Source organism: Gymnodraco acuticeps, unplaced genomic scaffold (assembly GCF_902827175.1).
Source record: "Gymnodraco acuticeps unplaced genomic scaffold, fGymAcu1.1, whole genome shotgun sequence".
In the NCBI taxonomy this organism is placed as follows: Eukaryota; Metazoa; Chordata; class Actinopteri; order Perciformes; family Bathydraconidae; genus Gymnodraco; species Gymnodraco acuticeps.
In genome coordinates this window covers 163864-190938 of record NW_022992032.1, presented here as the reverse complement: position 1 = coordinate 190938, position 27075 = coordinate 163864, and the positions used below count along the sequence as shown (strand labels likewise).

Genomic DNA, 27075 nt, shown 5'->3' with positions numbered 1-27075 from the left:
CGGTGACAGCGAGGCCCTCACAGAGCATCACACACATTCCTCTCCCTCCTCCCTCCCCTCTTGATTACCGCCCTTTCTCTAAGGAGACGTGCACGTTGTTTAATGTCCTCAGCCCCCTGAGACAATGCCCCACTTGACCTTTGACCCCGGTAAGGAAAAGGCAGGCTTAATCTGATGTTGAGATCCTCCACTGCCATTGTATGTGGGGCAGGGGACTCAATGTGGCTCTAGACCAGAGGGGGGGGGGGGGGTCGGTCACTACATCTGCACACCAATTTGTTTGTCACACGGCCCACCCAGGGAAGATGGCGGCTTGTCTGCTGACCCTCTCTTCACCCTGCAAACTGTCACTCACCCTGCTCGTCCCTTTAACATCAGAGAGGAACGCTAATGAGTCAGTAAGCTCCTGACCACTTTATTTATATTGATCAATAGCAGGCTTAGGTGTACCTTTAACAACTAGAGGTCAACAACAGCAGTTAACACTTTCAGACACTTTTAGATGTCTGAAGGGAGTTTGACATTTTGGGAAATTTGCTCTGGTGTTGGAGAAGCGACTTTGAAAGTGTCTTTGCAAACCAATGAAATCACACTGTAAAAATACAGCAAAACTACCAAGTTTGGTTAACTAAAGTTACTTAATACGAATTTCAGACTACTTGTTGGATTAAACATTTTGAATGTACATGTGGTACACAGTTATAAGAAGATATTATATCAAGAAAGTCACATAGTAGCAAATCAGTTGAGATTATTTCAATAGCATCACTAAAAAGTGTGTGGGCTGGTCAAAGGGGGTTCCATTACAGTAGAGAAGCAATGTTTATATTGCTTCTCTAAATTATAAATAATTTATTTTCTTTTAATGTTAAAAAAGTTTGTAGTTAAGTAGTTAGTTTACTACACCAACATTTGGAAAATAAGTCATTGTATTACTTGGGTTAATATGAAACAATGTATGTTGTTTAACTACCAGAAAGCTACTGAAATTAAACTTCTAATTCAATTATATGAAGTTCACAACTAACTTAGTTGAGTTAGACAAGAGGATTATTACCCCTTTCATGTCTGAACATTGTAAATGAAGGTTATTGGTAGCTTAGCTTAGTTTAGCTTGGAGACTAAAAACAGGGTGAGACAGCTAGCATGTGTGTAAAAAGGTAGCAGGAAACCAGCAGCTCTAAAATTAAACACTTGACACCTTATGTCTTGTTAATTGAATCCCTACCAAATAAACAAGAAGTGTAAAAGCAACACGTTAAAGATTTGTGAGCCTAAAGGTTCTAAATCAAGCTAACTGGATGCTAGCTGTAGCCTCATATTTATAGATAGTATGAGACTCTCTCTTTTTCAAAATTGTTTTGCAAGTCAAGTGAAAAGCAGGACATTAAAAAACGTAGGCAATTGAGCAATTCGATAATTTATATGTAGGCTCCAGTCCACCAAATATTATGACATTATAATAATTTGGCCTGCAATCAAGTCCATGATGGGTAACATGAGGAGTAGTAACCACATCCATGGTAGGTAAGATAGAGGTAGGAATGTAGAGTAAGATTATGAACAAATCCATGACAATAAGGTATTAATGACCAAAAAAGGTAAAGATATTATTACATTCAACACTTACAAAAGATAAATTATAAACATTTTTAATTTGCCTGTTACTACACATTACAGTTCACACAGTTTCTAAGAATAGATTCATTTGGTTAAAAATATTTTACTGATTATTTTACTTTGTGTAAAAATACGTTATCAATTAATTTTCTGTTGTGATAAAGCTTGATGCATGAGAGTAAAAAGATGACACTTAATTATCCATTCATCTCACAGGCCGTCAGTATCAATCAGTATAATATATTATTTTCATAACAGTAAATAATGTAAAACAAAATATAAGGGGCTAAAATGTGCTACTTACAGTATGTTTCAGACAACATGATAGCCTAATAAAAAGTTTGCCAAACACAGATACTTTTTTTTTGTTTGGTGAATAATTATTTCCTATGTATATATACAGGAGAAACACTGATAATACAACAGTATTTCACGTCATGTCTGTGAGGAGAACATAGCTGTCACATTGCATTAACAAAACATAACCCATACGTGTTTATTTGCACCTGGACATCCAGACGTGTGACTCATGCTGTCTGGAAGTTAGAGCGGAACAAAGCAGACAATAAAAAATGAAATAACTTATTCGTAGAACATAAATTATTATTTCCAAATATTTACACATGGTACCTTTGAACATCAGTGCATCACAGACAAAATGATGTATCTCCTCAAGTAAACTGGTGAGAAACCCTGCCCCGGTTCTGCTGGAAATGTACTGACGGTGGTAAGAGTTGCTTAAAAGGACTTCAAATAACCTCCATGTTCCCTGAGTCGTAGGCCATGTCAAGTGCTGGAAATCAGTCACTCAAGACTTCATTATGGGGGAAATGGTTACACTGAAGTTCATCATTTAGTTCTTTTGGAAAGTGGCCACAAACAAGTAATCAATGTCTTGAATAAAATACTATTCTAGACGTTTCAAAAAAGAAAATAATTATTAGAACCTTTAGAGATTTTAGACATTAATGATTATATCAACAAAGATTTCATGGTTGTTTGTTCCGGCACATTGGACCAGGATTGCCTTTACGGATTTTGCAAAAAAAAAAGAACTAGAGAATTTAATACAACATATATCAAAAATGTATATTCTTGAAAATGATCATAGTACTAGCAGTCCATGACAGTTAAACATAATGCTAGAGTCCCACAAGCCAATTCATGGGTGTTAAAAGGACAAAAAGCAGCATCAATTGTTTTATATTTGCAATGTAAATAATATATTCAAGATAACAATATCATTGATCCTTAAATGGGAAATATTTAATATGTCTCTTTTTTAAAGGCATGGTTTTACATTTAAAAACAAGATGATCAATACCACTCTTAATTCTGTACGGTAAATAAAGAGCTGCATTATAGAGATGGTTAGCTTAGCTTAGCAACTGGACAAAAAATGGGAAGCTAGCCTGGCTCTCTCCAAGGTAACAGGATACGCCAACGCGTAGCTTTAAAGTAAACTAACTAATACATTATATATGTAGTTTAATGCCTGCAAAACCAAGGTGATAAAATGAGGGCTAGTTCTCCGTTTCCAGTCTGTGTGCTCAGCTAAGCTAACGAGTTGCTAGCCGTAGCTTCATATTGACATTTGAGTGGTCTCAACCATCTAAATCCCTGCAAGAAGTTGAATAAGTGTATTTGCCAATAAGTGTATTTGTATTTGGTATCACCGAAGACTCACACAACACATGTATCTTACCATATGTGCATCAATATGCAGTCACTGTGTTTAAGTGGCAAGTACACACAGAAAAAGAGTTTGAGGTATTAGACATGACCTCCTTGGGTGCATGGTTAGGAAATGCATCACTTAGTTTTTCTCATTTCAGGGGTCAGCCTGTCATCACACAGACTGTTATGCTGCCCTGACAGCCTGACCAACATGGAGGTGCAGCCTGGTCTACTACCTGCAGCCACAGGACTCCACCACCATGTCCTCGTACTGTTTGTACACCACGTTGTTTCCTGAGTCGATGTACAGGATGCTGATGGGGCTGAGTTTGGACGGGGCGCAGCAGCTGGGGGGCATGTTGCTGGGGTTCATTGAATTCATTAGAGTCTGGATGATGGCGTGGTTGGTGGGCTCCAGGTGGGAGCGCAGGGGGAAGTCACACAACCCCTCGCAGTGGTATGCTTCATAATCCAGCGGGGCGATGATCCAGTCGTCCCAGCCCAGATCTCTGAAGTTCACGTGCAGCGGTTTCTTGCTGCACCTGGATTTGGACTTCTTGCCGTGCCTCTTCCCGTGGCGGGTTTTGGAGGCGGCCGTCCTCCTTCTCCTGCTGGCCTTGGCACCGCCACCGGGGCCTCTCTCTTTGGCTTTCCTCTCCAGACCCAGCAACGCTCTCCCCCCTCTCCTCTCACTGAAGAGGGTCTGCCTCTTCCTAGACCTGGTGAACACCACCAAGATGGCTTTCTTCTGCTGTGGCCTGCCGTGCCTGTGCAGGCCCAGGAGCTGCAGGTCCAGCTCCCTCTCAGGGTTGTCCAGCGTGGCCCTGAGCTCCAGGCAGAAGTGCTTCCCCTGGCTCAGGTGCTGCTGCTCTTTGAATATTTCCCACACGTCCAACACCTCCCACTTGGGCCTTTGGGAGCCCTGCAGGTCCAGAGTTTTGGAGTTGAGCAGCCGCCGGTCGTGGCAGGAGAGGAGCTGGATGTCCACAGGCTCTGTTTCTGATATCCTGAAATTCCCAGACACTTTGGTGTATATCCTGAGCTCGGCTCCCAGCACCTCCGCCTTTTTGGAGAGTGTTGAGACGTCGAACAGATACTGCTGTCTCCTCAGTGGGGAGAGTGGGAGGTCATCTGTGGAAAGCATTAAGCAGCATGGTCAGACGCATTCTCACGGAGACGATGAGCATACCACAGAGATGTGGAATCTAAAAAAATCCTGTCTGCACTGAATGAATCTGGGATTATAAATATGAGTCCTGGGTAATCAATCAATCCTACCTAAAAACACTCATACAGTTAAACTCCACATACCTTGTCCACTGTCCACAAAACTTGCAATAGTGTTTGCAGCTTTAGAAGACCTGAAGAAACTTGCATTAAGTCCCAGTCTCTCCGCCGTGGAGAAGGTCTGGTAAATAGACATCATGTAGTCATGAGGCTCTATGGACTCTTTAGATGCTGCTTTATTGTTTCTCTCGATGGATGGCGACGCGTGGAACTCCTTAAAGTACTTTGAAGATTCCTGATCATGAAAAATCCTCGTCACCTTGCTGCTTTTCGGAGGGAAAATAGCAAGAGTTTGAAAACAGGGGATTTCCCAGACAAACAGCAGAGCCCCGCAGAGAAGAGCCAGGTGATAGAGATCCATCCTCTGGTGCTGAATCAGAGCTGTGGCCGGGGGGAGCGGGGGACCACGGGGGCTGAACTCTGCATCCACTCTGCAGCAAGTGGCGGCTCCGCACGGAGCTCCGGAGGACAGGCGGTGCGGAGGGGAAAAAAGGGGGTGAGAACACGCCTACATTGTACTGTTATCGCTCGGGCTAAATGGAGGGCGCAAATTAAGGCTGTAAAACTAATTGTTCCTCTGTCGGACGCCCCCCGCCCCCCCTCCCTGGGAGGCAGATGTGCGCTGAAAGGACGCTCGGCAACTTCTGCTGCGTTAACGGACACTCGCTTTTAGTTTCCACACGAAACCAAAATGGCTCGTCATTTGGAGTTTTTTGTCTCCATTTTAGACGTTTTTTTTTTTTACTGTGTTCAAGCAAGACTTTAAAAATACCACTGCAACTTTGCTTCAGTGGATGATGCGTTCAAGGGTTTAACACGGAGTCTCCCGCCCTCTAGCGAGGCGCAAACACATTGGCAGGAAGAGGACACGTTCAGTCTATCAGCTTCATCAGCACCATGGACAGAGTCTGCACTCAGCAGGACATTATGAAGAAAAACACACAAACAATATGAATTTGCTTATCAGTGTAAAATAGACTTTATTAGAAAGAGAATATAGTTTCAGAACAATAATCATCAAAATGAGAACTTCATGTCTTCCTTCATCTGGTTTCAGAGTTATAAGCAACAATTGTCTTAAACATAAACATCTGGATCTTACACCTGGAGTGGCATCATATAAAACAGACATTTACACATAAAACACATGTGACACAGGGGAAAGTGCTTTGCATTTCATTAGAATACATTCATTTAGCCCCATCCCAATCATTTAGTTTAACTCCTACAATTGACCACATAAGTAGAAAACCCAAGGGTGCTTTGCATTTTAATTATACAATTATAACATATATCATTTAAACCCCATCCCAATAAGTTTGTGTAATTTTTTATAAAAATGTAACACAGAAATAGAAAAAAACAGCCATGTGTGTAATATATTTAAGGATCTTTTTTTATTCAGCAGACTACCCGGTGTTAATCTGAATGTGAGGGATCCTCTCTAACATATGGGGATGCCGTCGGAGCAGCAGGCCACCGTGTAGATGACGCTGACCAGGCACAGGCTGTTGGCAGTCACCGTGGTGCTGGAGCCGAACAGGCTGTCGTCGGGGGTGGTCTTTGGGGCGTCGGTGGGGATGATGGTAGTGGACGGGGCCTGGGTGGTGGGGAGGTCTTCAACAGTGATGGCGCGTGATTCAGCGTCCCACTGCTTCAGAGTGAAGACCATGGTCAGGTTCTCACCTGCAGGGAGAGGAAGGGCAAATATTGTGGTCATTATATTATTCTTAAATAAAGCCTAACACTGAAAGACTGGGAGTATTTCTAGAATAGTGTTGAAGCTCTTTTTAATTATTTTGGCATGGAAATGAATAATTAGACACATTGGCTCAGAAGGCACTCCACAGGAGATTGGATAAGCAGACTAAAGGAAGTGTATGATTTAAGAATATCCACAGACTAAAACTATGACAAAAAAATTGGGAAAAAAGGCACCCGCTAGTTCTAAATTAAACTATATTATCGAGATATATTATCAATAGAAAATATGAGAATATAAGTTGTAGATATCTTTAAGTTTGTTTATTTAGTTGTTTTTTTTTCAAATATAAGTTTTAGGAGGTGAAGAGAGAGTCTGTAACCACAACCTATTATATAACATTATTTATGAGGCAATAGATTATTTAAATGATATTATCACATGTGTATTATCAACAAGGTGCCAATATTGGTATATCGCGACACACATGGCACCCTCTAATTAAAAATAACTTCACAGACCAATTAAAAAAACAACAACTCTAAAATCAATTTAGTGTCATAATGCAAGTCTCCTAACATATTATATGATTACAAAAATAAAAAGATATTCAATAACGATGATGTGTAACAGACAAAACTGCTTATTCTGATGTTTGAAAATGTGAAAATCAGAGAATACTTGGCATTTTCTTCTTGAAAAATTACCAAAACTTGTATCTGATTTTTAGAAGATGTTGCCAAATATTTCTCTGTCATCATTTAATTATTTCAGCTGTTTTTGCTGCAAAGCTTCATTTTTCTCAGGGGAGAATACAGTTCCTCTTACTGTCTCTCTACATTCTTATTGTTCTGGATATTATTCAAAGTGTGATGGCTGTCTTGTTATTTGTACTGTATCTATGATTGTTACAGGGCTTTTATGCTTTTTTCTTTAACAGAGATTGTAATGCGTTAGAACAGTTGAACAAAAACAACAATCCCATAGTTTCTAAGTCCATATTTCTAGCTGTTTGCAGGGTGCAGAGAGCGTGTTGCAGGCGTACCGCTGTTCTGGATGGAGAGGTCGGTGAAGTTGGCCCAGCAGGTGCTGAACAGGATGGAGGTGTTTCCCACCAGTCCGTCCACAGCGTTCCCACTGGAGTCCTTCAGGCTGGCGGTCACAGTGAGGCTGGTGACTCCCACAGAGACACAGTTACCCTGAACACAACAGCACAGGTCAGCAGACAGGAAGTGCTTCATCTAAATGTAGAATCTTCTGGTAAGTTATTTTTCTCAGTACCATCCTATTCTGGTGTAAGCTCCTGGTAATGTATATTTCTAAAGTTAGTTTGATCCACAATAAGACATTATTGTGGCTTCGAGGACATTATTTGGCACTTAAAAGTGATACAAAAATGATAAAGAGGACTAACATGTATTTTTATTATTTGGTTGACATTCAATTAATAAATAAATAAGTGTAAAAAGGCCTAGTAGGCATCCATTGAGATGCTTTTGTTTTTACAAAAACAAATAACAATCACACACAGCTTAAAGCAGTGGGACATGCTAAATTCCCAAGCTGAATAAAAATAAATGAAAAAAGTTATAAAAAGTCTGAACTGTACACTGTAGATATACAATCTTGAACATGCCGATAAGAAATGTTACTTTGTATCCGTCTAATAACCTCAAACCCTGTGAATAAGTGGAAAAAACCTGAATGTTTTTTAATAGTTAGTATTGTTAGGCGTTCAACTTATAATGAAGAGGAAATACAAAATGTCTCCTATCTCGATTAACATCAAGATGGCTCATGGTACCTGTCTTCACGCAGTACAACAGAATGATAATAACTTTGCAGTGAGGAGTGATGTTTGCCTCACCAGCTCGTCCACAGCCATGAGACTGGGCTGCTGGTGCAGGGGTCCCACAAACTCCCCGGTGAGGGGCTCCTCCACCAGCAGCAGGTCGCTGACGCTGGACACGTAGCTCACGGGGGCCTCCTCCCTCGTCACCTCCTCTTCGGCCGCCTGACATTTAAAACACAAAACCAGTGAGCTCTCGTGTAAAACTGATTTATTCTGTGTCGTTTTTACTCTGAAGATGTGGATTTATTCTACAAATGTAGTTCTTATTCTGAAGATGTAGTTATTAATTCTACAAATGTATTTCCTCAAATGTAGTTTATATTTGTTTTGTCATTTACCTCCTTCCAAGTGGGGTCAGAGGCTGGTGGGGGGGGTGGGATGACGCCCATGGAGGACACGTTGAAGCCGATGGAGCTACCGAGGTTTCCGGAAACCGCTGCCTGACCCAGATCATCAGCGATGCTCTTCAACAGCGTGAAGTCCTGCTCATCTGAGAAGACAAAAGGAACAGACAGATGTTACAGGAATCCTGATCAACAATCACATATCAGACATGAAAACAAACATCAGAAAAGAGCGCTCCACTAACCGTCGGTGGTGTTGGAGGTTTGCTGTACGGGAGGCTTCTTGATCTCCAGCTCCACCTTCAGGCCGGTGGACCTCTTCCTGCGCCGGGCGCCTCCGTCCTCCCGGATGATGTTGGTGATGCGGATCATGTTTGCGGGAACTTTGAGGAATATAGCGAGGTTCTTAATCAGGTCGTCTCCGAAAAACTCGGCCTCCGTCATGGCGGGCAGATCGAAGGAGATGACGAGGACGGGGGCGGTGCGGATCTCCACCGGCTGGGAGCCCTTCACCACCACCTTCAGCATCTTGTTCTCCCGGTCGAAGTAGTTGTTGCCGTCAGTGCCATTCAGCGAAGGGATGTATTGACCTTGAAGGAAAGAAAATGTGTTAAACTTTAACCAAATATTTCTTTACCACACACATCCAAGACATGGTAAACATTGATTATCATCTTATTGTCCCTTTAAATGTAAAAGATTCTCCATCAAAGGAGGAAATACAAAAATAATTGGATCGTCAGGATTTAATGAAACGCAAAAAATGCTTGGTATCTTTAAAAATGTTTGAAATACGGTTTTTTGTAGATTATATAGTAAATGTTCCTTAAAAGTGTTTCTTTTTAAAATGACAGGAATGTTTTCATAAAAATAAATAATAAGACAAATGTAAGTGCTGGTGCATTCTGGTGCTTTTGGAAAAACAGGGAAAAAAGTTATCATCAAAAACTAGTAGCAGTTTTGTAGTTTATTATCATATCCCTGATATGTATTTATTGCCAGGAGTTAAATATTGAATTTTCTGACTGAGTTTGAGACACAAACAAACGAGCAACTTAATCAAAACGAAAAAGACAGAAACACTATGTTGACACAGCTCCACACTATGCGTTTTGAACATCCTTTATACTGTATAATGTTTGTTTTATTGTCTGTATTGACCTACTGTCAGATTATCTGCGTGTGTGTAAAGTGTGAGTACCTGGTGTGAGGGGCTTCTTCAGGGTGTAGTCAGTGTTATCATCGTTCCACTTAGCGTTAGTTGGAGGAACCAGTTTATTATTGACGTACACATCCAACCGCTGCGGCTTGGAGTAGAAGATTGACACCATAACGCTCTGCAAAAAAGACGTTTTAGTAAAAAAAGAACATGTTACCCTTGCCCATGGAGGAGAATTGTAAGTGAGCAGTGTTAGTCTTCTCCCTGCTGGGCACTGACCTCAGACGGTTTAGCTTGGAGCATCATGAGGCGGAGTTTCTGAGGGCTGACGCTGGTGAAGAAGACGTCGAAGGAGTGTCCGGTGGCGATGATGGTGTGGAAGAGAGAGACCCTCTTCTGGCAGGTGTAGCCCGAACACCACCCGTGATCCTGAGGACCTGCAAAAACACACGGCTGGATTACAAACACACTCTTCCTCTTCTTGTGACTAATTTGAGAGAGATCGTTCAGACTGCTCTGGGTTTAATTCACATCAGATCTATAGAACTCAACCCACCGTTGATCAGATCGATGAATTTGTCCCCGAGCAGAGCGACGGGGGACAGGCGTCTGGTCTCTGAGTCAGCGTCCAGACTCTCGATCACCAGCATCCTGTAGTTCAGCCCGAAACACTTGTAGCTCTGCCAGGAGGTCATGAAGGTGCAGTCCTCCCTGATCACACCTGAGGACACAGAGATTCTTTTGTGATGTACCCAATCTCTGATGTCCGTAGACGTACTTGTTTACAGGACTTTAAAGATGGAGATTTCATTTGTTTCCCTTGTAATTTCTCTGATCTTTAACAATACAACTTTTGACTCTCTGCAAGACCCCAGCATAAAACAATAAAATCATGTTTTTATTTGCATTGTTCACTTAAGGTAGTTGAATAAATCAATCATTTTTAGCACGTCAAGAATGCACACTTTGAAACCGAATGCAGACATGAGCTTGAATGATTGATTTATTTATTTTCCTACAATAACCAGGTCAGTTTTGTTGTTAAATTAGAAATTAGAAAAACGAATAAGATGAAGTCAAAGGTGGCAGAAATAGGTGAAGCGACCACTACTCGGGAAGATTCCAATGTCCCAGACAAATGGGAGAAATGAAATGTGTTTATTGTGGAATGATATCATTAAGGCAGATTCACAGTATGTCTTATTAAAAGGCAATTTTCAATAAAACAATAGACTTGTCAAAAAATATATATATATATATAAATATTAAAATCGCAAGATTTTAACACAAATAATTTACCCGAGCCTAGGCCTACATATTCTCAGATAAAAAAATTAAAAACAATAAAAAAGGAAATAAATATAGGCCTGTCTGGCTCATTACATTGGAGACGGGCACATGGAGATTTGTCTATACAGCCTATTATAAATACATTTGTAAAAGTGCTTAGGGAGAATTATTACACTGGACATCAGTTTGAGTGTTTATCTTTTCCTCTCTTGTTACCTTTGTATGGAGCGATCTTATCCACGGGGATGCGGCTGCCGTTGGGGTGAGTGAGCATCACTTTGGGGATGCGGTAGTCGCCCAGGCCTCTCCTGGTATCGCCCCCCCACTCATACTCAGACTGAGGCACCACGGCCCCCACGGCCCCGAGGAAGGATCCGTCCAAGTCCTGCAGCAGCGTCTTCTTCTTCGCATCGCAGTCCATGTCCACACAGTCAGACGGGTTCGCTTTGCTGAGCACAAAAACATTTTTATCATGCACAAAACAGCCCGAAGATGTCATCTGAGAATGATATGCATCGTCTCAAATGCTTTGTGTAAAGATACAGAGGTTTTTCCTAGTTAAATCCTCACTTTAAGCAGAAACACATATTAAATTATGCTTTGATGAGCTGTCTATTTAATTATGAAAAGTTAAAGGAAACAGAAAATAAACATAAATCTGGGATTGAACCCATAATATTTACATTAAATTACAGTATTTATTTTAGAAGCTATTTTAATTGAAGTCTTAGTTGAACTATTTGGCATTCTTTAAGACTAGAATCAGATATGTATTTCTACGTTTTGTCTTAAACTACATCCCCTGTTATCATTCCTTTTGTATAAATGATGTTCCCACTGTCTGATCAAAGGTAATCACAGATTGTGCCTGGTATCTGTAGATGGGAAAAGGCTTACCTGACGTCAGGCCTGTGGATGAATAGTTTGCCTTCCTCTTGGCTGTCGATCATGGTGATGTCTGACACGTGCACAGGGTGCTGCAGGTCCTCGTTCAGCGGGTTGGTCATGAACGCAACGTTTATTTCTCCGGAGCAGACTGTCCCGAAATTGACGAATGTCGTGTCTAGAGAGGAGGAACGAGAAATAATAAATATGTTTTCCAAATAATCAGCAGATTGTTTTCAATGGAGCTCCCAAAGCTCAGAGCCTGAACTCACCTCTGACTGTCATCAGTCCTTTGATGGAGTTGTACGCCATGTTTATATGATGGGGCTTTTTTGGAGCGGTGTTGTGGCTGGATAGGAAATTGGGCCAACAGATTCCAGATCTTCCACCTGTACAGAGTACAAAATCACAAAATTAGCATTATTATTAGTTCAACCACTCTGCATTTATACGCAAAACCAATTTGAGTCAGAATAAAACAATTAATGTTTTCAAGATCTTGTGTCCATTGGAGTCATTTACACTGGGAATAAATGTTTCCCCGCAATGGGAAAGGATTTCTGATTCTGAAGAAAGGTTAACAAGCAAATGAGAAGGTATTGAGAATATTTGGTTTGCACAGTAAAAAAACATTTAATGCAATGTTAATAGGCCTGTCGCGATAAGAAAGTAATTGACTTATCGTACGATAAATACAGATACACTCGATAACCTTTCTGACCTGAATAAATTGCCGTTTACATGCGTGTTTGTTTACATAAGGATGTGACCAGCATTTTAGCCAGGAGCGCTGTGGCTGCCGGCCAGGCCCTGTGAGGGGCGGGGCTCACACACAGCCAGGTCAGGACACTCCGCGTGCAGCAGTGTAGCAGCCAAATGAATAATATAGAGACAAGCAGGAGACAACGTGTGACTTACTCGAGGGGAATTTGAAGTTAAATGGAAGTGGTTGCAAAACCTAATAACACATCTCCGGTGTGGGAATATTTTGGATTTAAGCCAAATCAGCGAGGCGAACCTACAGACTTGAGTGAGCCGGGCGGTGTGTCGCATTTTTAAAAAAAAGGTAGCAACAAAAGCTAGCAATACGACCAACCTTAAACTGCACCTAAAACACAACCACCCCATCCGTTTTCCCAGCTGGGAGCAAACACGGCAGCTGGAGATGGAGAGCCCCCACCTTCCCGACAGTTTACAATCAAAGATGCATTTCCCCCGACAATGCAAACATGTTGGTGTTCCTTGCTCGAAAACTTTGATTGATACAGATTTGGATATGGCCTGTTGAGGTTTATTTTGCTTGTGAGACAATGTGCGCTCATATTTATTTATTTGTATAGAGTATATATATATAATATATATAAATAAATATAAATATATATTTATTTATATAAATAAATATTTTAAAAAATATATAGAGAGAGAGAGAGAGAGAGAGAGAGAGAGAGAGAGAGAGAGAGAGAGAGAGAGAGAGAGAGAGAGAGAGAGAGAGAGAGAGAGAGAGAGAGAGAAAGAGAGCGAGAGAGCTCTGTTTTCCAGCCTGAGTCTATTTAATTTATTGTTTTGGTTGTGTGTGATTTCATAATTTTTTTATAATTTAATTAATTTGTTTATTTATTATATATAATTTATATATTTGAATATTATTTCACATTTCATTTGCAATGTTGAATGTTCAATAAAAAAGTTCTGTTTTAAAGGAAGTACTTGAATTATTATTATATATTATCATTATGTCCGTGGTCTAAAATGGTCTACAACGGTGCCGACAATATTATCGTTTATCGCAATAATTTCCGGGAACATTTATCGTCCAACTAAATTAATTATCGTGAGAGGCCTAGCAATGTAAATAATGAAAGAAAACACATGTGCATTGTCCCAAAACTTAGCTAAAAAGAAAAACAAATCAGGCCCAGCCTAATGGTTCCAAAATAAGGTTACTAAAAAAAACTTTTTTCTTTCGTTTTCTCTTTGGTCCATGGTATTTCGTATTCTAAGCTATGCCCCATTAAAGGGGCATATTTTCAGGTTCATATTGGTATTTTCTTCCTCTACTGTGACATGTCTCCATGCTTTAATGCTCAAAAAGCTCTTTATTTTTCTCATACTGCCTGTGCTGCAGCACCTGTTTTCACCCTCTGTCTGAAACCAGAGCCCAGTCTGCTCTGAATCTGTCAGACAGAAACTTGGGACAAGTCATTTGACTGAAACCTTAAAAGTGAACTAACTGACTGCTAGGGTTAACTTTGATTTAAACATTTGTACTAAGAGCTTTATTGAGTAGGTGTAACTGTATTAAGGGTTAAACTCATAACTTTATAACTTAGGGTTTAATGTAATTGACTTAAAAGACAATAACACATCAGGAGGAAGCCAGTCTAGATTTCCTTTTGAGGGCCACCAGCTGCAGAGTTAACTAATTAAAGGGACGTTGCCCCACAGCTGTGAGAACTCAGCAATCAGGTGTCCATTTTAGGTAGCACTTTCCTGGAGCATCAGCTTCAGCGTCAGACAGGCTAAGACTGGCAAAGACATTAGAGTCCTGTGGGAGTAAGACTGGCAAATACATTAGAGTCCTGTGGGAGTCACGAGGGTGGCAAAGAGGAGGCAAATCCTACTTTGATTGAGCTAAGTATCGCTGGTGTTTTATTTTATTATTTTATTTGGTTGTTTAGCCCCTCATGCTATAATCATGTGTATTTTCTCCATTCCTGTTCATGTGTCTTCTCGCAATTATCACTGGCCCCGTGTATCTCGTAATCGATATAACCGGCCTGCTCTGTCTATCCCACATGCTCCACTGAGATCCAACATCTAGTTTCAGGTGGCCTGTGGAACTGCCAGTCAGCTGTTCCTAAGGCTGACTTCATCTCTGGCTATGCCTCCCTGCAGTCTCTGGATTTCCTTGCTCTCACTGAGACCTGGATTACTCCATCCAACACATCCACCCCAGCAGCTCTCTCCACTGCATATTCCTTCTCCCATACACCCAGACCAACTGGCAGAGGAGGTGGCACTGGTCTCCTGCTCTCTCCCAAATGGAGCTTTTCCCTCTTCAAACTACCTAACTTCACTCCTTCCACCTTTGAATTCCATGCCGTCACAGTAACCCATCCTATACAGCTAACCATTGTTGTTCTCTACCGTCCACCAGGCGCCTTGGGGGACTTCTTGGAGGAATTAGATAATCTCCTCTCACACAACCCAGAAACTGGCCCTCCCGCTGTACTTCTCGGAGACTTCAACCTCCAGACAGGGAAGATAGACGAACTAACATCTCTGTTAACCGCCTTTGCTTTCTCACTGTCTCCTTCCCCACCAACTCATAAAGCTGGCAATGTCCTTGATCTCATATTCTCAAGGAACTGCGCTACTTCTAACCTCTCTGTAAACCCGCTCCACACATCCGATCACTTCTTCATTTCATTCTCTCTATCCCTTTCCAAACATAACAAACTAATCTCTTCTCATCCTGCACTTGTCCGCCGTAACCTTCGTTCCCTCTCCCCCTCTACCTTTGCCTCGTCGGTGCTCTCAGCCCTCCCTTCCTCTGACTCGTTCCAACTCCTGCCTCCAAACTCTGCTGCAGAAACTCTCCTCTCTACTCTCTCATCCACTCTGGACTCACTCTGTCCTCTCACATCTCGGCAGGCTCGTCAGTCCCCTCCTGCTCCCTGGCTAAATGATGCACTGCGTGCTAATAGAACCGTCCTTAGGGCAGCAGCGCGGAAACGGTGGAAATCCAAACACCGTGACGACCTCCTAACCTATCAGGCTCTCCTCTCCTCTTTCTCTGCTTCGATCTCTCAGGCAAAAAGCACTTTCTTTCAAGATAAGATCCAATCTTCCTATTCCAATCCTAAAAAACTATTTTCCATCTTCTCCACCCTCTTGGACCCTCCAAAAGCCCCTCCCCCCTCCTCACTTCTGTCAAGCGACTTTGTTACCCACTTTGAAAAAAAGGTTGATGATATTCGCTCTTCTTTTTCTGACTCACCTTTACTCACCGCTGGGTCACCAGACCCTCCTTTCACCCACACACTGACCTCCTTTTCCCCTCTCTCTCCAAGTGAGGTTCTTACCCTCATTACCTCTGCCCGCCCTACCACCTGTCCTCTGGACCCTATCCTTTCAAACCTCCTTCAGACTATCGCTCCTGATATTCTACCGTTTCTCACCCATTTCATCAACACTTCTCTAACTTCTGGTCACTTTCCAAACAGTCTCAAGGAGGCAAGAGTAAACCCTCTCCTAAAGAAACCCACTCTCAACCCGTCTGATGTTATAAACTACAGGCCTGTCTCTCTCCTCCCGTTCCTGTCTAAATCACTTGAACGCGCTGTCTTTAAACAACTCTCCTGTTATCTCCATCAGAACAACCTTCTGGATCCGCACCAGTCTGGTTTCAAGGCAGGTCACTCCACAGAAACTGCTCTCATTGCTGTCACGGAGGAACTGCACACTGCCAAAACTGCATCCCTCTCCTCTGTCATCATCCTGTTGGACCTGTCTGCTGCATTCGACACGGTGAATCATCAGATCCTCCTTCGCACTCTCCAAAAACTTGGAGTTTCAGGCTCTGCACTTTCCCTCCTCACCTCATACCTGAAAGACCGTACCTACAGGGTGACTTGGAGAGGGTCTGAGTCCGACCCTTGTCAATTAACTACAGGGGTCCCTCAGGGCTCTGTTCTTGGTCCCCTCCTCTTCTCCCTGTACACAAACTCGCTCGGATCAGTCATTAGCCCGCATGGTTTTTCTTACCACTGCTACGCTGATGACACCCAATTAATTCTGTCCTTTCCCCGCTCAGAGACCCAGGTCGTCGCACGCATCTCTGCTTGTCTAGCTGACATCTCTCAGTGGATGTCTGCTCATCACCTCAAGCTCAACCTTGACAAGACTGAGCTGCTCTTCCTTCCGGGAAAAGATTGTCCCACTCTTGACCTAACAATCAACATCGGCACCTCAGTTGTTTCCCCGACTCAGACTGCAAGGAATCTGGGTGTGACCCTAGATAACAATCTGTCCTTCACTGCAAACATCGCTGCTACAACCCGTTGCTGCAGATACACACTTTACAACATCAGGAAGATACGTCTCCAGCTGACACAGAAAGCGACTCAGGTTCTGGTCCAGGCTCTCGTCATCTCACGCCTAGACTACTGCAACTCCCTCCTGGCTGGTCTACCTGCATGTGCCATCCGACCTCTGCAGCTCATCCAGAATGCAGCGGCTCGTCTGGTCTTCAACCTTCCTACATTTTCCCACACCACTCCGCTCCTCCGCTCCCTTCACTGGCTTCCGGTAACTGCTAGAATCCACTTCAAGACACTGGTACTTGCTTACCATGCTGCGAATGGATCTGGCCCTTCGTACATCCAGGACATGGTTAAACCGTACACCCCAGCGCGTGCACTACGCTCTGCATCAGCCAAACGACTCGCTGCACCCTCGCTGCGAGGGGGACCCAAGTTCCCATCGGCGAAAACACGTGGGTTTGCTGTCCTGGCTCCAGGATGGTGGAATGAGCTCCCCATTGACATCAGGACGGCAGATAGCTTGCACATCTTCCGGCGCAAACTGAAAACTCGTCTCTTTCGACTCTACTTCGAGCGATAGAACTATTAACGAAGCACTTTTATACTAATAAAGGACTGGCTTATCTATAGCCAGTTGAGTAGCACTTGAAATGTTTGGCTCTATGAAACCTGATGTACTTATATGATTCTGTTTTCTTCAAGTTTGTATTTTGTTGGTCGAACGCACTTATTGTAAGTCGCTTTGGATAAAAGCGTCAGCTAAATGCAATGTAATGTAATGCTCTGATTGGTTAGCTGGCCGGCTCTGTTGTGATTGGTCAACCGCTTAGAGATTACATGAAATCACATGTGTGTTTCAAACTGAGCCATTAGGTCCCCACCACTTTTCAACACAAAGTGACATCTTTGGTAACGTCTAGATTTGGATTTTTCATGAACATCCTAAAAGTATCAAGGCCTTTTAAAAGCCTGTTCAAACAGTATTGAGTTTTTCAGCTCAATAATCACGGTATCCCTAAATAAAGCCCCTAGTTTCCTCATCATAAGTTTACACTGTACCTGTGGGGGGTCTCGGGGCCCGGCTGTTGCCACTGTTGACTATATTAAAGTCGGTGCCTGGCACTGTGGAGGAACAGTTGAAGCTCGGGCTGCTGCCAACAATCAAGGCATTCTGGGAAAACACGAGTAAGATGAAACAGTCACTCATTTATAGTAAACCAATTAAATCTTAGGAAATAAAAAACAAAGAAAAGATTAACCATAGTAATCCCTCTCACCTGAACGTGTACAGTCTTATCAGCGTATGCATGGGAGAGAGAGGGGGGGCCGTAGACGAAAGGCATGATGCCCATCCCGTTGTCCACCAGGGTCACGTTGGCAATGACCACACTCATGGGGATCTGTGAGGGGAGGAAGATCAGGATGCACTTTATTTCTAGTACCTTTCATGCACAAAGCAGTGCTTTCCAGAACAAGAAGAAAACATAACAACAATATTAAAATAAAAAGAGAACAAGATAAAACATCAACAGGGATCATAATGAAATTCCCTTGAAGTAAAGCTGACAAGAAATTAAAATAGGTTAAAATAAAACAATTTTAAAAAGAAAATGTAAAATGCTAAATAAAAGCAAAACAAAAAAATACAGTAAAACATGGACAATGATACCAGTGAGAATTGAAAGTTAATCCAAATGAAAAGCCATACTAAAAAGATTTAATTGACTTTTAAACATTTCAAGGGAGTTTGCTGTTCTAAGGACGAGGGTAAATGGACTGTACACTTTTTACTATCCATCCATATTTGTGTTTACTATAAGTGAAGTCCTTCTACACTGCTCCTCTATACCCTCTCTCTATTGTTGTGTATGAGTACAATCCCATTTACTTTACTCCCCCTGATCCATGACATCCCTTCACCTCAGGTCACACACTTTAGCTTCAAGTTAAGCCAGAATTAAAGCACATGAATCAAAATGGTGTCATAAAGAGAAGAGGACTGTAACCTGGAAGTAGATGGCGTAGTCGAAGCTCTTCCAGATGAAGAAGCTCTGGATGAGGCTGCAGCCAGGCAGACCGTCTTTGTTCATGTAGACTCCGAACAGACCGCCGTGAGCCTCGTTGTTCATCCACCTCTCATTGTTGTTCAAATATCCTGTACGGGGAAACATTTAATCTCTGAGGCTGAATCTTTTCCCTGTGTCTGAGCAATTCAGGATTTCATTAAACCTGACATTTCTTGGACTGTAACCAGAGGTGGCAGAAGTACTCAAATCGTGAACTTAAGTAAAAGTAGAAGTACCACAGAATATTCTCAAAACATTCAAAATGTTACTCAAGTAAAAGTACAAAAGTATTAGCATCAAAATATACTTAAAGTACCAGAAGTAGTCGTTGTGCAGATTGGTCCATTTCAGAATAATATATACATATGTTTTATAATGATTGATCATGAAAGTGTTCTCAAAGCTGGTAAAGGTACAGCTAGTTTGAATGACTTTGTATACTGCAGGGTAGCTTGTGGATTTACTCCAGGTGGAGCTAAAGTCTGATTTAAGACTTGATTATATTTCACATCATTCATCCACATCTGTGAAGTAACTAAAGGTATTAAATACATGTAGTGGAGTCAAAGTACACCATTTACCTCTGAACTGTAGAGGAGTAGAAGTACAGAGTAGCATAACATGGAAATACTCAAGTAAAGTACAAGTATCTCAAAATGGTACGTAATAACAGTACATGAGTAAATGTACTTCCCACCTCTGCTGATCACTTTGAGTCAGTTTACCTGGACATGGCTCTCCATCGATGCGATAAGCGACTCTCTCGTATCCGGCCACGATGTTATGCTGCAGGACCACGTTTGTCCCCTCGTTGACCTGAAAATCAGAATCAGGTTTATTGACAAGTACAGGGAATTTGCTTTGGTGTATAAAGATGCATACATAAACACAATAAGAGGAATTAAGTTGTAATGAAGGAGGAAATTTAGATAAAACTATAAAAATGTATCTAAAAACTATTATAAAGTATTTAAAGAAACACGTACAAGAATAAAAAATACACAAAAAAAGTAATGACAATTAATCCTGAGAATAAAATATGTGTCTAATATACTAAGAAGGTCCTGAGGGATCGTTGTGCAGAATTGTGAACAAATAAAAGGGAGTATGCAGGCTCTTAGTGCTTCTCAAAGTGTGGTCCAGTGGTCCGTGAGTATATTGGTACAATTTCACATTTAAATAAATAAATAAATGTAAGTCTTCCGCACTCTCGCGGGAATATCTCCGCAATGGAGCGAGCTTAAGTTTCACTTTCAATTGCGTGATATAGCCCCGTGCAACACCTACGTCACACATGTTGCCACTTGTTTTTACCATTTTCAGGCGATTTGTAATCTGGTCTAGAAAAACAATGTGTTTTTGGATATTTGTGGAGTTAGGTGGTCCGTGAGTGTTTTTTTATTGGTTAAGTGGTCCTTGGTATGAAAAAGTTTGAGAAACACTGGTCTAGAATATGAGTAATGGCTCATACTGTATGATGCATGATGTGTGTGAATGTAACAGTGTCTATGGGTTTTTGTTTTATTCCGAGTGGACTGACCTCAATGGCAGCGTTCCAGGCGTAGTTGAAGGGCTCCTCTCTGTCCTGATAGGACCCGGGCCACATGGTCATCATCACGAGGTTCCTCCTCACCGTGGTCCTGTCGCCCCAGATTCTGATACCTGCAACCCGAGGTGCAGAGGAGGAAATGTCCCTTTGTTAAACTGGGCCTATTTCATTTGGATATTCTGGTCCTATGTGTAAATTGTAAACCAATTGTAAACTACTTTGTCGGTAACGTGTGTACCTTCTCCCACAGTGCGGTGGACGATGTTATCGTCGACGCTCAGTCCAGCTGTCCTGAACACTCCGATGGCCGGAGAGAAGCCATCATGGAACGCACAACCCTGGAGGTACGAGTCCGTATCTGAAACCTTTACACAGGAACAACAGTATTCATTATTAACATTTTAACTAATTGAATAGATATTTTGTACTCAGTACCTAGTGATCATGTAAATGATTGTTAGAGAAATAAACCATAAACCTAATATTGTGTGTGTGTGTGTGTGTGTGTGTGTGTGTGTGTGTGTGTGTGTGTGTGTGTGTGTGTGTGTGTGTGTGTGTGTGTGTGTGTGTGTGTGTGTGTGTGTGTGTGTGTGTGTGTGTGTGTGTGTGTGTGTGTGTGTGTGTGTGTGTGCTTGTGCTTGTGCTTGTGTGTGTGTGTGCGCTTGTGCTTGTGCTTGTGTGTGTGTACCTCTCCCAGGTTGAGGAAGGCCACAGAGTATCGGGGGTCGGAGTAGTCGGTCCAGCCTTCCTGACCCGAGCGGAGGAACTCCACATTTCTGATCTGAGCCTTTCCTTCAGGTAGGGAACAAAAAACAATGATATAACATCTTGAAACTGTCCTGAGAGGCCCAAAGGTCTGACACTCCAGATGAGTCATTTTGCTACAGCTGATTAATCCTATGTGAACTATCCTTTAAGAATAGAAATCACATGTTATACTCTTTCTTACCTCTGTAGTCGATCCCCTCCCAGGAGTAGGAGCCCACCAGCAGTCTTGCCCCGAACGACTCGTCCATCATCTCGGCGTACTCTTCTCCCACGATCTTAATGTTCCTGCTGACCAGTCCCACGTCCGCCGCCAGGGTGTAGGAGAACGAGTCCCCGGAGTGAGTGTCACCTGGGGGGAGAGAGAGTCAGTCAGAATGAGTTAAAGGAGTAATACCACTGTGTTAAAATACTGTGCCAAGTACTGCATTTACAATGTCACTTTAAAGTATCCCCATGAATATCAGTTCAAAATGTAATGTAAATATCACAAATGATTTTATTTTATGTTTGACTTTGATTTTGGGGCCTAAGAGACAGACGTTAAACTGACCAATGTGAGCATGGGTCAAAGGCTGGTTCAGGGTCAGTATGAGGCCGTCTGCGGACACGTCTGTGATCTGGCGTTTCTCCGTCTCCCAGGCGCTGTAGCTGGTGGTGGAGATGACCACCTCGTCTCCAACCTGCACGCACAACAAGGTAAACACACGCTGAACACCAGCTCTCGCAGAGATGTTAGTCTAAATGAATAATACATAAGCACATCAAAAATATCATTTGAGTTCCCCGCTCTCTGACCTGCCAGTCGACAGCCTGCGACAGGGTCAGAGTGTTGGATCCAGCCGCAGCAGTGGAGCCCAGCTTGGTGTGGTAAACACTGGGAGGGAGTCCATACAGGTCCAGGATACCAAACACACCTGTGGAGTATTCAATTATAAAATGATCATGCAAAATATAAGAATAAAACATTGTTTGGTTTTTTAAACGTGAATTCTACATATTATAGGCAAACTTAAATCGGCCTAATGGCAAGAAACAAAAAAAAAGGTATTTTCCTGTTGAAACAATATAAATATATATATATATATATATATATATATATATATATATATATATTTGGAAGGGTCCACATGCACAACGTATGTAGTTATATTTATAATGTCTAAAAAACCCATGTTAAGGACATATTTGAGATATATTATGTATTGCATTAAATGTCACGCTGAGTACTTAAAAATGTGTGGCAATGTTGTTGATCTCTATAGGTTGAAAATATATATTAAATAGATAAAAACAAATATTTTCTTTAACAGTAGCAATTATGTTCTATTATTATATTTTCACCACATCTATATAACTTCAGGTGCAGCTGACTGATGCTGTTTCTCACCCAGCACTTTGGAGCCCTGGTTGGGTCCGTTGGGCAGGGGCCAGTCGGGGGTGCTGTGCTTTCCTCTCAGTTTGATGGTCAGCTGACCTCTGAACGGCTCGTCGTCCCAGCCTGCGATCAGCCTGCCGCCCTGGAACAGGAAACACACACATCACACACATCACACACTGCAGCGGCACCAGCTGTCATTCAAACTGTTTCCAGCGGTGTGAAGACTTTTTACTCAACTTCTTTACTTTAAAACAACTTTGAGGTACCTTCCTTGAGTATTTTCACTTCTCTTTACTACATTTTGGAGGCAAATATTATACATTTGACCTCAGTATGTTCATTTGAAAGTTACTTTGCAAAGTATGAATCAACTTACAGATGATATAATACAGCTAACCACTATTATACAAACAAAATTAACATAGCTCCACCTTTGGAAGATGCAACATTAAAATGATAAATATGTTAGATGATCAATACAAATAAAAGGAAAAACTATGGTGAACAGAACAAAAATGGAAAAGAGAGACAGCACCATTTTAGACAGGTCAACTGAACAATGTTTAATCTCTAAATGAAGCGAGGAACAGTGATGGCAAGATCTGATTTAAGAGGATAAAACAGAAGAATAGAAAAACAAGTAAAAAATGTAAGGATGTTTAAAGGGGCACTATTATGCTTTTTGGGGTTTTCCTGAAAACAAACGTCTGCACTTCTTAGGGGGACGAAGGCAGCAGCAGTGTGCCGCCTGCGACTCCCCCCCATTTTAGTGAGTTATCTGACGTATGAGGAACAAAACATTGTATTAGGTCAGTGCTTCTCAAAGTGTGGTCCGCGGACCACTGGTGGTCCGTGAGTATATTGGTAAAATTTCACATTTGAAATAAATAAATACATTTAAGTTTTCCGCACTCTCGCGGGAATATCTCCGTAATGGAGCGAGCTTAAGTTTCACTTTTGATTGCATGATATAGCCCAGATAAACACCTTAATCACACATGTGGCCACTTGTTTGTACCATTTTCAGGCGATTTGTAAAAAACGATGTTTTTGGATATTTGTGGGGTTAGGTGGTCCGCGAGTGTTTTTTTATTGGTTAAGTGGTCCTTGGTATGAAAAAGTTTGAGAAACACTGTATTAGGTGATAAGAATAGTTACATTCTTAATTTTAAGTAACATTTTAGGTACTAAATGAGGAGACCCTGACCTGGATGGAGATGTAGACGGCGTCCACCACCACCGTGTTGTATACTGGCACCTCCCGGGCCTGTCTGGTGGACGAGCTGTTCAAGTGGTCGGGAATCTCCAGAACTCCAAGCACGGTCAGCTTATTGAGCGCGGGGGTGTCACTGTCCAAAACCACCCACTTTCCTGTGGTTTAACAGGAAGGAAAAGTATTATTCAATTCAATTCAAAACCTTTATTTATCCAGGTAAAATCCCATTGAGATCAATGATCTCTTTTTCAAAGGAGACCTGCAGCAGTAGGTTCCACAAGAAGACATAAACAACAGAACAACAAAAAGACATCATACAGCAAAATGTACAGGGATTACAATTTACATATTTAACCACATGTACAGGTACCAACAGCATCTGATTTTGTAGCATCCAACCGAGCTTTAAAAACATGTAGTGGTACTAGCTTGGTAATTTTCCATTCTTTTTGCAGACTGTTCCATGTTAGTGGAGCTGCACATCTAAAAGCTTTCTTCCCTAAGACAGTCCTAGCACTTGGCACATTTAATAAAACCACAGCATGCGATCTCAGGCAATAAGTACTTTCAATTCGCCGAGAGATCAGGGAGCAGATATAAGATGGTAGTTTATCCAACATGGCTTTATAAATGAAAAAGTACCAGTGACTGAGCCTCCGTACAGTAAGTGATGGCATAACCGCCTTGGTATACAGGGTACAGTGATGCGTAAGTGCTTTACAATTTGTCAAAAATCTCAGTGCACTGTGATACGCAGCATCTAACTTGCTCAGGTAATTGGCAGGTGCATTCATATATAACAAATCACCATAATCCAGCACAGGTAAAAAGGTCACAGTGACTAGCCTTTTCCTGGCCTCAAGCGAGAAACAGGACTTGTTTCTGTAAAAGAAACCTAGCCTAACCCTCAGCTTTTTAAGCAGGTTATTGACATGAAGTTTAAAAGTGAGACAGTCATCAAGCCAGATACCCAAGTATTTGTAACAGGTAACCACTTCAAGTTGTATTTCTTGCGTAGTTACAATATCCAAAGCAGTCTCTGGTGTATTTTTAGCTTTAGCTTTAGAAAAGAGCATTACCTTGGTTTTATCCACATTTAAAAGAAGCTTAAGCTCAGAGAGCTGAGCCTGAATAATGTTAAAAACAGCCTGTAATTTAACAACAGCCTCGTTAATCGAGGGACCTGCACAGTACATAACGGTATCGTCCCTATAAAAATGTAAGGTTGCTCCTTCGACATTTTCACCTAAACTATTAATATAGATAGAGAATAATAGCGGACCTAAAACTGAACCTTGTGGTACACCATTAGTGATGTTTAACCACTCAGAAGACAGCCCATAAAACTGAACACATTGGGACCTTTCAGAGAGGTAGTTTACAAACCACCCCACTGCATGGCTGGACATGCCTATACTGACCAGCCTTTGCTTCAAAATGCAATGATCGACAGTATCAAAAGCTTTGGATAGGTTAACAAATAGAGCTGCACAACTCTGCTTATTATCTAAAATACTCGTAATATCATTCACCACTTTCATTGTGGCAGTGATGGTGCTGTGTTGCTTTCTGAAGCCGGACTGATGTTTAGACAGGATGTCATTGTTACATAAAAACACCTTTACCTGTTCACTCACTAGGCGTTCAAGAACCTTGGCCAGAACTGACAACTTAGAGATGGGTCTATAATTGTTTAATAAGGTGGCCCCCCTCCTTTTAGTAGTGGCAGGACATACGCTGACTTCCATACTTTTGGGATTTTGTTCGTGCTGAGAGAGAGGTTAAAAAGAGTAGTAAGAGGTGGAGCAATAAAATCTGCAGCTATCTTTAAAAAGAAAGGTTCTACGTTGTCCGGACCAGCCGGCTTTTTAGGATCTAGCTTGGTTAAGACTTCACGAACAACATCAACAGTAAAAGGAGTAAAACTGAAGGGGTTTTCCAGACCACATTGTTCTGAGTCACCGACTGTAGTGTTCACAGAAGCAGAATTAGAAACGGAATGAAACAGAGAGCCACAGGACACAAAATGCTCATTAAAACAATTTAGTATGGTGGCCCTATCCGATATAGTGCCAGATACTGTGGTAAGGCACGGAGGTAGCTCATTACGGATATCACCGGTGGATATCGATTTTATGGCTTTCCAGAATTTTCTAGGGTTGCTCAGGTTCTTTGTGGTAACTGACAGATAATACTTAGATTTAGCACTTTTGACATGTGAAGTGAAGCTATTTCTTAGCTGCCTAAAACGCAGCCATTCTACCTCTGAGCCTGAATTCCTAGCCTTTGCCCAGGCCTTGTTTCTCTCATGTAGGAGAATAGATAATTCAGCAGAAAACCAAGGATTGTCTCGTCCCTTCACTCTAAATGTACGCAGGGGTGCATGTCTATCTATAATTTCCATAAAACCAAGATAAAAATAAGACCATGCGGTTTCTACATCAGCACACAGATCGATTTTTCCCCAATCAAACCCAAACAGATCATGCACAAAACCCTGCTCCACAAAATGTTTGATGTCTCTCTTGATGATAATACGAGGTTTAACCTTTTGGACCTTAGTGTCCCTAATTGTGGCTACAACACAGTGGTCACTCAGATCATTCGCAAATACTCCCACAGCTGAGTATTTATAGGGAACATTAGTTAAAATGAGATCAATTAGGGAGGATTTATTTGGGGACTTAATATTAGGGCATATTATAATATGATATCTGGCACAAACTGAATCTTCATTCGTCATTGGCAGAGGTGGGAAGAAGAGGAGTACAAATACTTCGTTACTGTCCTTAAGTACATTTCTCTGGTATCAGTACTTTACTCCACTTCTTATTTTTCTGACGACTTTTTACTTTTACTTCTTACATGTTGAACACAAATATCTGTACTTTCTACTTCTCTCATTTTCCAAACAGGCTGGTTCCTTTAGTCTGAATGTGTGTTTGGTGCGTGATCATTATTCTTTAGAGTCATTGCGTGCCTATTGATTTGAACACGATCCGTGTATCCATCATTTCCTGGTCTTCTCTAAAGAAGAGGGACCAATGGAAACGTTGTCATGTTGCCGTTGTTCAGCATGGAAACATTCATTAGCTAACAATGACATTATTGTTCTATTAATATAAAGGGAGGTCAGGTACTCTTTAAAACAGCTGCTAGTTATGGGCACTTTTTACTGAAGTACATTTCAAAGCCCATACTTCTTTACTTTTACTTGAGTAAAGAAGTTTAGTCAGT

The 27075-nt window shown here is 41.7% G+C and overlaps 2 protein-coding genes across 2 annotated transcripts in view; both read right to left on the bottom strand.

Moving 5' to 3' along the window:
* Positions 1–1407: 1407 nt before the first annotated feature.
* gdf6b (growth differentiation factor 6b) lies at positions 1408–5051 on the bottom strand. The gene is made up of 2 exons (XM_034201578.1): positions 4609–5051; positions 1408–4428 (listed from the first exon to the last, which is right to left on the bottom strand). Exons 1-2 carry the CDS (start codon positions 4943–4945, stop codon positions 3530–3532), a joined length of 1236 nt encoding a protein of 411 aa, XP_034057469.1. The 5' UTR covers positions 4946–5051; the 3' UTR covers positions 1408–3529.
* A 488-nt stretch (positions 5052–5539) lies between these two features.
* pkhd1l1.1 (PKHD1 like 1, tandem duplicate 1) overlaps positions 5540–27075 on the bottom strand; it is a 64836-nt gene continuing 43300 nt past the window's right edge. The window contains 23 exon segments of the mRNA XM_034201615.1: positions 5540–6270; positions 7332–7485; positions 8154–8300; positions 8477–8628; positions 8728–9072; positions 9684–9819; positions 9921–10078; positions 10198–10362; positions 11148–11380; positions 11829–11994; positions 12089–12205; positions 17921–18032; positions 18139–18261; positions 18868–19016; positions 19653–19743; positions 20468–20589; positions 20715–20841; positions 21165–21268; positions 21426–21593; positions 21795–21924; positions 22040–22158; positions 22632–22761; positions 23830–23993. Of these exon segments, the coding sequence (XP_034057506.1) occupies positions 6029–6270; positions 7332–7485; positions 8154–8300; positions 8477–8628; positions 8728–9072; positions 9684–9819; positions 9921–10078; positions 10198–10362; positions 11148–11380; positions 11829–11994; positions 12089–12205; positions 17921–18032; positions 18139–18261; positions 18868–19016; positions 19653–19743; positions 20468–20589; positions 20715–20841; positions 21165–21268; positions 21426–21593; positions 21795–21924; positions 22040–22158; positions 22632–22761; positions 23830–23993 (3554 nt within the window). The 3' untranslated portion in view covers positions 5540–6028.

Coding starts and splice junctions, on each gene's coding strand:
- gdf6b (XM_034201578.1), bottom strand. CDS start 4,945: ATGGATCTCTATCACCTGGCTCTTCTCTGCGGGGCTCTGCTGTTTGTC. Junction 4,429..4,608: donor TTTTGTGGACAGTGGACAAG/GTATGTGGAGTT, acceptor TGCTTTCCACAG/ATGACCTCCCACTCTCCCCA.